The sequence below is a fragment of the Sarcophilus harrisii genome, chromosome 5 (assembly GCF_902635505.1).
Source record: "Sarcophilus harrisii chromosome 5, mSarHar1.11, whole genome shotgun sequence".
NCBI classification, from domain to species: domain Eukaryota; kingdom Metazoa; phylum Chordata; class Mammalia; order Dasyuromorphia; family Dasyuridae; genus Sarcophilus; species Sarcophilus harrisii.
This window is the reverse complement of record NC_045430.1, coordinates 107144009-107155904: the sequence shown is the minus strand read 5'-3', so window position 1 is coordinate 107155904 and position 11896 is coordinate 107144009. Positions and strand designations below refer to the sequence as shown.

Below are 11896 nucleotides of genomic sequence, written 5' to 3'. Positions count from 1 at the left end.
GTGCCCTAAACTAGAGGCCATTATTGCCCCATGATTCTGGAATCTTGGGCTGTTCAGAGAGCTGGAAGAATCCTTAAAGGCTGTCTGGTCCCAGCCTGCCATTGGGCAGGTGGAAGCCTATAGATATCCAGGGGATAGCTGAGGTCACAGTTAAAATATGAGCTGGAGCCTTCTGAGTCCCTCAGATCCCCTTCTTCTGTAGCCATTCTGTTTTGAGTGACCCATTCTTTATGTCCAGCTTCAGCCTTCTTTTCCCTTTCAGGCCTCTCTCCCTCAGAGTACTCAGCAGAAATGACTGAAGATGATGAGACACCTAAGAAGACCACCCCTATCCGCAGAGCATCTCTCCGCAGCCAAAAGGCATTAAGGCGCCCTCCTCCCATCCCTGTGATGTAGAGAGAGAGGACTCAGTGGAAATAATTGAGCCAGGTTTGGCTCTTCTCACTATGTAATATGTTTCCCTATGCCCTTATTTTATTTTATTTTATTTTTTTTTTACAAATAAAAAATTGTATGTACTTCCTAGAAATTTTTCCTTAACCACCTTCCTTGGTTTAAGATGGGATTCTTCTTTTAGAAACTCTTTATCTTTGTTTCTGGGAACCATAATGGAAGTATAATCAATTAGAAAAAGGCTTCAAACACCCTCGAGGGCTGGTGAGTCATAGAAATCTTAAATAAGCATCATGACCCCTCTGAGAAATCATGGTTTTCCTCCTTTCAACCTACTCAACACTAACTTTGAAGGCACAAAGGTGTTGCTGCTAAGAGTGTGCCCTCACCTACCGGAATTTGTGGTGTTCTTTTTCCAAAACACAGCCAGATGATAAAAGTTCAGATCTTTTATTGTGTCCTTCAATATAGCCTGGTTAGCTCAGAGGCCTAGCTCTTCACTTGGTTCTAAGAGCCTCCAAATCCAAAGATTTGTCCTTCTGGCTCCAGCCAGAACCAAGGTAGAAGATACGATGAATCTCTCTTGCCTCAAAGATAGGTTTTGTAGGCTTTCTTGCAGAGTGCTCCTCTCCGACTCCTGGGAAAGCTCCCAAGTAACTCAGGAAAACTCTCCAGAAACTCCCAAGCTCCAAGAGCTCCCTGTATATATGTGATCTCCCAAAGGTTAACTCCGCCTTCTGGAGGGAGAGGGATTCTGGGTTATCTCCCAGAGTGCTCTCTGGCCCTAAGGGAGGTGTGAATTAGGTGTTTCTTTCTAAACCCTGAACTCTCCCAAACGTGTGAACTCCATTGAGTACTTAGATACTTATGAGCTCTCTAAAGGTATGAACACAAGCATTGTTTCCATCAGTATTAGCAACTTATCACCTTGTAAGGATTCAGTGTGAACCAATAAGCACTGTATCAATTCTATTGAGTTAACACCAGGATTCTGACATTCCCTTGAGTTTTCACCTTGTTTCAAGTCAAGTTGACACTAGGATTCCAACAGGAATGCAATGGCAATACTCTCCCTATTTCTTTGCTCTGTTTAGGGACCCTGAGCCAACCTGTATCAATTGTAGAAAGGTCAAAACATCTGACTATATTGGGGATTCTTCTGCTTTCAAAGGGTTTGAGCTCCTTGAATGCATGATTCATGACCTTTGGGCTACCAGATTGACCCTAGAGCTACATTTCCTGCCATTTGCATGTCAACTACTACCTATAGCCTCAGTCAATAAACATTAATTGTCCATATTATTATCAAGCACCTTGCAGAGCACAAAGTCCAAAGTGGATCAATCTTACTCCAGGAGCCCATCTTCCTTTGGGGGAGAGAATATGCACCTATTTAAGATGTACATGTTTAAGTCTATACAGAATACATGTAAGGTAGGGTGGGAGGATACATTTATTTGAGACTAAGAAGAGGCTTCCTGTAGAAGGAAATTGCATAAGCTTTTGTTATACAGTTGTGTCTGACCCTTTGGGGGTTTTCTTGGCAAAGATACTAAAGTGGTTTGCCATTTCCTTCTCTAGCTTATTTTACGGATGAGGAAATTCAGGCAAACAGGTTAAATGCTTGCCCATGGTCGCAGAGGTAGTAAAAATTTCTAAGATTGAATTTGAACTTAGGTGGCCCAGTGTTGTATGTACTGCATAAATTTCATCTTAATGGAAAAGCAGAATTCTTGAGGCAGAGATAAGAGGAAATACATTCCAGAAAGAAAGCATCTTATGGAAGGAGCAGAGAGGTCAGCTTGGCTAAATTGTAGAATGGGAAAGAGGAGAGTAATATATGGTGAGTCTAGAAAGATAGGTGGGGGCCTTAAAAGTTAAGCCAAGGAAATTCTGGTATTTATAGAGTAGAGAAGAACATGGTTCTACAACTTCAGGAAAATCACATTGGCAGCAGTGTGCACAATGGATCTAGGTAATGAGGGACTTGAGGCAGGAATACCAATTAAGAGGCTGCTGCAAAAGTCCTAGAAATAAATAGTAGATGATGAGGGCCTGAACTGTGACAGTGGCTATTTGACTAAAGAGAAGGAGGTGGACGGGGGAGATTTGAGAGTAACAATGAGGCTACAAACCCGGAAGACTAGGCAAAAGGAAGTTTGGAAGGTTTAGGTAGGTTTGAAAAGAAAACGCTCTTGCTTCAGATATGTTGAATTTGAGGTGTCTATGGGACAATCAGTTTGAAAATGTCCTGATGGACAAATGGGACAGAACGTCTGATGGACGTTGGAAATCGGTATTGTGGACTAAAGTCTGGGAATGAGCAGAATTGGATATGAAGGTCTAAGTCATTAGCATAAAGGTATTATTGATTAACGAACGCCATGGGAGCTGATGATGTCATGAAAAATGTGTGGAAAAAAGAAAAAGAGGGCCCAAACCAAGCCTTGAGGATGTGCGTTAAACATGATGGATGACAAAACAGCTGCAGAGGCTGAGAAGGGAGAGTTCAGAGGACAACTGAAGAACCAGGAGAATAGTTTTGAGAAGCAGAAAATTGTATAGTCACAAGAAAGTCAACAGTGGAACAGATAAGGTGAATAAATGAGATTTGGCCATTTGATGTGGGGAGCTAAAGAGTGAGAAAAAAACAATGGGTAAAGATATTATCTAGGATTTGGGCTGGGAAAGGAAAGATGAGGATTGATAGCTTGAGGCAAGGATGAGTACTTTCTAATGACAGTTTTTAAAAGATTAACGTTTTAAAGGACAGGTGTGTCTGAAGATGATAAGGAAGCACCCAAAAAAAGAGGGAGAAGGTCACTTGCCTCTACCAGGCTTGTTCTCTCTATGCCAATCTATAATATAAGCTGCTGAGAGACATGGGACAGACATTCATTGAATGACAACAGTAGATAGTTCTCCCCTGGCTCTGGGCCACCCTCTCTGATTGGGGGAGGAGAAAGGAGTGAAGGACTGAAAACAGTTATTTAAGGGGGGACATTAAAGCAGAGGGTCCTAAGGGTTGCCATCTGTGAAGAGAGAAGTCGCCCTGTGCCCTTGAAGGGCTACAGTGGTGAAAGTTCTCATCTCTAAGACGGGTTTTATTTTTTTGCCTGCATTTTATGCTGCATGGTTGCATGACTGTGCTCACGTATTCCTCTTCCCCAAAGCTTGTTTCTGCCACTTTCCCACAAGAGCAAAAGCAACAGTCTCCACTGTGCACAGAGGCACCCCACCCACCCCCTTCCCTCTCTGTCTGATGCCTCATTAAATCCATGAACCGATTGCCAAGCATGAATACAAACTGGCTTTAGGAGTTACTGAAGATGGGAGCAGTCTCTGGAAAAGGACAGGACATACCCGGCGACCAGCGAATCAGTGAGGAACACCACCACCCTTTCTTAACCTTTAAAGTAAAGGTTATCACTCTGCTAAATTTAGCCCCTGGCTTTTTCAAGAGGGGCTGGGGGCGGAGCTCAAATTACCGTGAGCCAGCAGATTCCCCCAAGATGCCCCCCACCCATGAACCTGCTGTCCTTGGATCTCCGTTTCTTATCTTTTCAGTGCAACAAGAGGATTCCACTCTCCTAGCCCGCTTAGCCACATTCCCAAGGTGACTTCGTGATTAGAATCTTAATTCAGAGCTTATAGAGGCTCATCTAGTCACCCCATTTTGATGCAATCCCTCCTCTTTTGAAGGGGAAGTTGGGACCTAGAGAAATAAATAAAAGGACCAATCCCTTCTTTCCTGAAGCAGTTACTGAAATGGACCCACTTTCTGTAAACCTGATACCCTCCTTTTAACTCAGAACTAATCTCAGGCCACAGCTGGTACCACCACACCAAGGAGACTTCCAGACTTAAACTAGTCTCCACATCCCAGGATAGAAGGAACCCGAGCCCAGGAGGACCTCACACCCTGATCCCATCATGAAAGGGGGCACTGTGTTCTCAGTCAGTTCTGGGCACCTCCCAAAAGCTTCAGTCTCCTTCCTGTGCCCTTCCTCCTCATCCTAGCTGTAACCAGGGTGATAGGCTCCCACTCCAGAGCAGTGGGGGAGGAGGGGAGCGGGAGATAATGTTCCCCTCCTCCTCCGCCGCCTCCCTACAGTGCCACAGGCTCCCAGGAGCAAAGTAACAAAGCCATTGGGACGATGACGGTTGTGCTAGATTTAATCTGTCGAAATTATGTAGTCTCCCTCCAGGCTGCTGCTTCGCTCGGGAAGGGAGACCCGAGTGGCCTTCAACTAGCTGGAGCCTCCCTCTTTTCCCACATTTTAGTCCCCAGGAAGAAGCCCGAGGTAGAAGGCCTTTGTGATACCGATGCTACCCCATGGCCAGAGCAGAGTGGGAAATGGGGGCTGGGGAGCCCCACCCCTGCCTTTTTCTCAGCTGTTCCTTCGTCATTACCGTAAAGACTGAAGGAGAAGTGCCTTTGTAGGTACGCAGAGGGAGAAAAGGAGAAAAGAAAATGGAAAGTGGACATGGAAGGCAACAGAGCTGACTTTAGTCACCTAGTGTAGCCACATTCCCACTGTGAGACGGACCTCTTGCTTCTTATGCTGATTATAGGTCTTAAAACTGGAAAAAAACCTTCAAGATCATTCAGTACAAATCCTTTTGTAGATGAAAAGACTCACTTTCCAAGGTCACACAAGGGATAAAAAAACAGCAAAGACCAGAACCCACGTCCTTGATTCGAAATCCAATGCCTTTTCCCACATGTGGAAAGCTTCCCTAATTTTCCCTTCTCTTCCTCCTTGCTCTCCAAGTCTCTTTTCCTATGTCTTAATTTCATCTAATCAGGGGCAGCCTTAATTTTCTGGCTCCTCATTTTATTTCCTAGATGTTTAGAAAAATTGCACGAGTTTAACCTACACTGGATTACTTCAAGGGAAGAGTAGGAGAGAAGGAAAGCTTGGAAACACAAGGTTTTGCAAGGGTGAATGCTCAAATCTTTATTTTGAAAATAAAAAGCTATTATTTAAAAAGAAACTTTCCTAAATTGCCCCTAAAAATTTTAAAAATCCCTCCAAGTTACCATAGAAAGTGGGGCAGGTAGTGAAACGAAGATTAACCCCATTTTTGCTGTTTTTCAGTCCAGTCCAACCAACTCTTTGAGTGACTCTATTTGAGGTTTTCTTGGCAGAGATACTGAAATCGTTTGCCATTTTCTTCTTGCTCATTTTAAAGATGAAGAAACTGGGATTTGATTGAGTGATTTAAGTGATTTGCCCAGGATCTCACAGCTAGTATCTAAGTACCTGAAGCCAGATTTGAATTTAAGATGTGGAAATTAAAATCTGAAGAACTTAATGGGAATCACCAATTATGGAGTGTAATGCCGAAGAAACTGAGCAAGACAGAGATTAGAGATCTAATAGTTTATGAAATGGAGAGAAATACAAGGTTGAAACCTGGGCTAGACGAGACTATCATCTCTAGCCTCAAGTAGTGGGCCGGCAAGCTTTTTATAGAATAACAAAACAATGGCATAATGGAGGTACTAGGTGGGGATAACCTAAAGGAGGGAGGTTACAGATATTCTAATGACATCTAAAATGGATAAACCTTTATCCTGTCAAATATTAAGGAGTGTTTATAAAACCTTTATCTCAAACATTAAGCAGGAAAGGTTATAACCTGAGGCAGAATAAGGAAATAGGACAATCGGAGAAACTGGGTCACGGCATTAAAAGGGAACCTTGGCACAACGGGAGGGCACACATTTTACCCCCTGAGGAGGCAGAATTTGAATCCAGATGTTAATTAAGTAACTACTATCACCCCAACGGGATAAAAAATGTAAAAAGAAGTGAAAAAAAAGTGAGACTCTGCGCTCACAGACCGTACTTTGTAAATGAAAAGACAAGGTACACATGTATCAGCATGTACAAAACAGATACAAGGTAACCTCGGTGGGAAAAACAGTAGCGGCTGGGTGAGCGAGGCCGGGCCTCGCACGGAAGAACGTGCTGCTTTAGGACTAGAGCCGTGCAAAAGGCCGGCGTGAGAAGGGAAAGAACTCCAAGCTCGGGAGGCAGGAATCGGAGCCGCGTGGGGACCCTTCATCGCCATTTATGGCCTCGGACATGCAGGAACAAAGCCCCAGTTCGGGGATGCACGGACTCAAATTCAAGCCTTGTCCATCTAAGCAGGCTTTTAACTACGTGCAGAATCCCACAGTCCCCGCCCCCCCATCCTCTCACAGCAATCACTGCCCGGTCCCTCCTAACTCCAATCCCTTTCACGGATTCTGCTCACTTCAACTCCCCGCCCCCATTTTCCAGCAGCTGCCTGGGCCCCTGCCCCACCCTCCTGGCGGGCCCAGCAGGCCGGCGGGGATGGGGGAGGAGGGGATGAGGGGTGGAGGGGAGGAGGGGAGGGGAGGGGAGGAGAAGGGGGAGGGGAGGGAGGGGGAGGGGAAGGGGAAGGAGGGGAGGAGGGGAAGGGGAAGGAGGGGAGGGGTGGAGGGGAGGGAGGGAGGGGGGACTTTGCGCCTCCGCGGCTGCTCGGAGTTTTAGGGCCGCACGTAGCTCCAGCTCTCAGGCCCGGGACTGGTTGCGCAGTATAGGAGGCGGGGCTGTGGTCCGGGAGCCCTATAAATTCCGGCTCGCTCCTCCCTTTGCGCTCTCAGCTCCTCTCCCGAGCTCGCTGCCAGGTAAGTTCTCCGGAGGGAGCGAGGACGGCGGGGTGGGGGCCGCAGCGGGAGCGGGGGGCTGCCCTCGCCCCCTTCCCTCTGCGAGGGGAGACTAAGGCATATTGGGAAGTAGGGGTGGCGGTCTGCGGCGGGGGAATGGAGGGAGGGAGGGATAGATGAGACACGGACGGGGACGTGAGGCTGCGGAGGGCGAGGATGGGGAGCGGGCGCATCCCCGTGGGAGGATGGGGGCTGGGGGGCCCTGGGGCTAATCCTCGCGGAGGAGGAAGAGCCACCCCGCGGTGGAGGGGCTGCTCCGCTGCCCGGTTTCCGGGTGCATCCTACCCCCCGCACGCCCTCGGAGACGGCCTTAGGAGAGGGGGGGAGGGGGAGGAGGGGGCCGGGGTGGGGGGGCTGCTCGGAGAGGGCGGGAGATGGGTTTTGGATTCAGCCGCATTTTCTGCCCCCAGGATCCGCTGCTTTGGTAACATCCCTGAAACAAGATGGTGAAGGTCGGAGTCAATGGGTGAGTGGGATCTAGGCGAGCTTCGGAGGGCGGAGGGAGGGAACAAATAAGCCGCTTTAACCCCGATGGCTCGCTGCAGCTCTCCTCGCCCTAAACGCGGGACTGCTTGTGGGGAGTTTAACGAGGAGCATTTTACCTTTGTAAGCTCTGCTCTGAGACCCCGGGGACGTGGGGGAAAGGTGGGGCAGGTGCAGCCTCCAAGGAGACTCCAAGGTCAGGCTAGAACTCTGCGAGGGTTTCTGCCTAAATCCGATGGTGCCTTCTGCCCGGAGCCAACACCGCCCCCCATCTTCTCTCCCGCCCCCTCCCCTTCCCCACGCAGCTGTCCCAGCTGTTGCTGCTGGGTACAGGAATCTCCCCAGGCTCCTCTCCCCTGGATCTCTTCTGTCCTTTCCCGCCCTCCCGGGCCACGTGAAGGGGAGGAGGGGGGGGAGAAAGGGGGGGAAGGGCCCCTGCCCTCCCCTCATTAGCACTTTTCTTTCCCCCGGACTATTTCCCTTCCCTTCAGGGAGAGGGCGCTTTTTCTTATGGGTCAGCCGGGCAGCCATGTTGCAATAGGGAAGGAAATGAGTGAGCAACCGTTAGGGATCCTCCATCTCTTGCCCTCCCTTTGCTTGACTCACCCGCTTATTTCAAGATGAGAACTACTTCCTGCTAGGAACTAGGGCAGGTGAGAGGCACCAGGACGCCTTTTGTCTGTTACAGACGCTGACCGTGTCGTTAGCTACCTGTTCCCCTACCCTGCCTATTTCTCAGGCTTCCCAGTCCCTCCATCCTGTTCTTTAAATTATAGGACTTCGGATCTGGAAGGGACTTGAGATAATAGAATCATCGAGTCCAATTTAAGCCTGAATAAAAATTTAAATTATAAAAAGTTAGTTCCTTAGCTTAGTTCCTTATGCGCAAAAATCCTGCTCTCCCTTCTGGCTAATATCCATGTGATTTGGGGTTTCTGAGGAACCCCTTCTTCCCAAAGTGATTTGTGGGTGTGGTAGCTCTAGCCTAATGCTGAGTCATGAATGTCTAGAAATGAAAATTTCCACTGTAAAACTACCCTAACATGGGAGCGTGTCCATCTCATTTTCTTTCCTTACCACGTATATATCTACTGGGTTTCCCCATCCTCGGAGCCAATCTTGCCTCAAAGGTCATCTTGAGGATTAGGTTGTCTGATTCCTAGGAACCCTGCTCCTCTCCATTTTGGCTCCTAGAAACCAGATCTCCCTTACCCCACCCAGAGGCTAAATATAACTACCTGACCTTTCTGTAGTCAGGGAACCTAGCTTTATTTTCTCTTACTTATACAACACTAAAATCTCTAGTATTGGGGCAAGAAAGAACCTCCCCAATCAATGATCTTAAGTGGCAAAATGTTCTGCATTTAGGCAGGTGGGTGAGAAAAGCTAAGAGTTTAGATATTGAAAAATTGTCATTGCTTTTTTAGAGAAAGAGGAGGAGCTTTACCCTTTTTGGTCATTGTTGACCTTTAATCTTGCACTTTGAGCTCTGGCATTGAAGTCCTCTACCTCTGGGAGCTGGAAGCCAAGAAATTGGCTGGCAGTTGGATCCTGGCAGATACTGAGAAAGTATCCATGTTCACAGTGCCTGAGCAATAAGTGACATGTACTGCTCATCTGTGGCACTTTTCTCTCAAGGATAGATTAAAAGATCCTAGATTATCAAAGGATGGGGGAAGGGGTCAGGTTTATACCCAATATAATACAGGAACAAACCTTTACCTTGTGGTTTTAAATTGTGCCCAGCCTGTTTGACAGGAATGTCTAAAGTATGTTTGCAGGCCTATTAAAAAAGACTGAGGAATCCTGTAGGATAAAAGATAGGAACTGGATCTGATTCCATTAATAGAATAGATGAAGAAAGAACTTTTCTTGATATCTTGAGAGATTTATGACTTGCTCAAGCTTTCTAGCTAGTTTATATCAATGGGATTTGAGCTAAATCTTCCTGGCTCTGAAGCTGGCTATATTATAGCCCATTAGAAAAAACATTTTCCTGGATGGATTTGCATAGAACCTTTCCTTTCTTAGCTTCCACCCCCCAGTTCTTCACTCACTGCTTCTCGTTTCTCTGCCAGATTTGGCCGTATCGGACGCCTGGTGACCCGTGCCGCCTTCAACTCGGGCGCAGTAGAAATTGTGGCCATCAATGACCCCTTCATTGACCTCAACTACATGGTACATGTCGTGGTGGCTGGGGGCAGCAAGGGAAGGGGTGGACGCAGCCGTCTCCACTGTGTCTAAGGCTTCTTTCCACACCTTTGTCACCTCTCTAGGTTTATATGTTTCAATATGATTCCACCCATGGCAAGTTCAAGGGCACTGTCAAGGCTGAGAACGGAAAGCTGGTGATCAATGGGAAGGCCATTACCATCTTCCAGGAGTGAGTGTGGTGGTCGGGGCGGGACACTGGGTTTGGGGAGACACAAGGAGCACAGGAAGTCATCGCCTCTTTACCCTCTGGTAGGCGGGATCCCACCAACATTAAATGGGGAGATGCTGGAGCCGAATACGTGGTTGAGTCCACTGGTGTGTTTACCACCATGGAGAAGGCTGGGGTGAGTAGGAGGCCAGCTCCATTCTTGGGGTGAAGGCCTTTCCTTGGGGAGCTTGGCCAGCCATCAGGAAGGGTGGGGCCAGGTTCCTTCACTTCCTTTTTTCCCCTGCCTCAGGCTCACTTGAAGGGTGGAGCTAAGCGAGTCATCATCTCTGCACCTTCTGCTGATGCCCCGATGTTTGTGATGGGGGTGAACCATGAGAAATATGACAATTCCCTTAAGATTGTCAGGTGAGTGGGGCTGATACAGTCAAGAATTGAATTAGGCCGGGTCCAGGGAAGGGAGTTTGAGGAAGGACATAAATAAGCAAGATGTTTCTGTCTGACTTGACTTTCTTTCCTCAGCAATGCCTCCTGCACTACCAACTGCTTGGCTCCCTTGGCCAAGGTCATTCACGACAACTTTGGCATTGTGGAAGGACTCATGGTATGGACACAACCCCAGAGGGTGAAAATTGGAATAAGCTCTATGGGGTTCTGATGGCCCCAAATGGCTAGTTTTGGGGAGGGAGGGGCATTTCACCCTGAAGATTCTAGCAGTGAAGCAGTTGTAGTAATGGACCAGGGCATTGGGCCACTCTGGGCCTGGCCTGATCCTTCCCTCTTGCTGCAGACCACAGTTCATGCCATCACTGCTACTCAGAAGACAGTCGACGGCCCCTCTGGCAAGCTGTGGCGTGATGGGCGTGGTGCTGCCCAGAACATCATCCCTGCTTCCACCGGTGCTGCTAAGGCCGTAGGCAAGGTCATACCTGAGCTGAACGGGTAAGGGAATCACTGTTTTCTCTGCCCTGAACAGGGCCTGGGGGGAGTTGGTAGCCACCAAGGAGATGGTTTCCTTTTCACACAATACCCTCCTCTCTGCAGAAAACTCACAGGCATGGCTTTCCGCGTTCCTACTCCCAACGTGTCTGTTGTGGATCTGACCTGCCGCCTGGAGAAACCCGTAAGTGGCCCTAGACCGCAGGGATTGGGAGTCCTTGTCTGTGTAACAGACCTCACAGCAGGAGTTAGAATACCTTCGGCTCTTTCTTTTCCAGGCCAAATATGATGACATCAAGAAAGTGGTGAAGCAAGCAGCAGATGGACCCATGAAGGGCATCTTGGGCTACACAGAGGACCAGGTTGTATCCTGTGACTTCAACAGCAACACCCACTCTTCCACCTTTGATGCTGGCGCTGGCATTGCCCTCAATGACCATTTTGTCAAGCTCATTTCTTGGTATGTAGCACAGGGATGATGAATTTTGTGTGACACTGTGATAGCCCTCCTAAGCTATTTAAATTCTCACCTTTCCTTTGTGTCTCTTTCTAGGTATGACAACGAGTATGGTTACAGCAACCGTGTAGTGGACCTCATGGTCTACATGGCCTCCAAGGAGTAAAGTGGGAAGCCATGGATCTTCATCCCCAGCCAAAAAGTTATTCCACCACTGGGGAGCCCACATCCCTAATGTATGTTCCTATATTGGGGTTCTCGAGTCCCATTCACATCATTGTCCCAAAGCTACCCCTGTAGTAGGGGAGAGAACTTAGTGTCCTATATTGTGTACCATCAATAAAGTCACCGTATTCAGTGCGTTTGTCTACTTTGTCTTTTGTGGAAAAAATTACTTTCTACATAAACTTTTCCTTAAATATACATCAATTGGGTTTTTAGCATAAAGGATAGCAACTAGTATATTTTCATACTGAGATCAAAAATAGCACAAGAATGAATGTAGAGGATTCTAGACTCTTAAAACTCCATTAACTATAGT

The 11896-nt window shown here is 47.7% G+C and overlaps 2 protein-coding genes across 4 annotated transcripts in view; both read left to right on the top strand.

Annotated features, from left to right (window-relative positions):
- Positions 1–521, top strand: part of NCAPD2 (non-SMC condensin I complex subunit D2) — a 40840-nt gene extending 40319 nt beyond the window's left edge. For all 3 annotated transcript variants that reach the window (XM_031938286.1, XM_023504562.2, XM_031938285.1), the window contains exon 32: positions 263–521. In XM_031938286.1, coding sequence (XP_031794146.1) covers positions 263–396 — 134 coding nt within the window. In that variant the 3' untranslated portion in view covers positions 397–521. The remainder of the gene's footprint in view (positions 1–262) is intronic.
- Positions 522–6960: 6439 nt separating this feature from the next.
- Positions 6961–11715, top strand: GAPDH (glyceraldehyde-3-phosphate dehydrogenase). The gene is made up of 11 exons (XM_031938284.1): positions 6961–7057; positions 7507–7562; positions 9658–9757; positions 9856–9962; positions 10047–10137; positions 10252–10367; positions 10482–10563; positions 10750–10901; positions 11004–11082; positions 11177–11358; positions 11452–11715. Exons 2-11 carry the CDS (start codon positions 7540–7542, stop codon positions 11519–11521), a joined length of 1002 nt encoding a protein of 333 aa, XP_031794144.1. The 5' UTR covers positions 6961–7057; positions 7507–7539; the 3' UTR covers positions 11522–11715.
- The last annotated feature ends 181 nt before the right edge of the window (positions 11716–11896 follow it).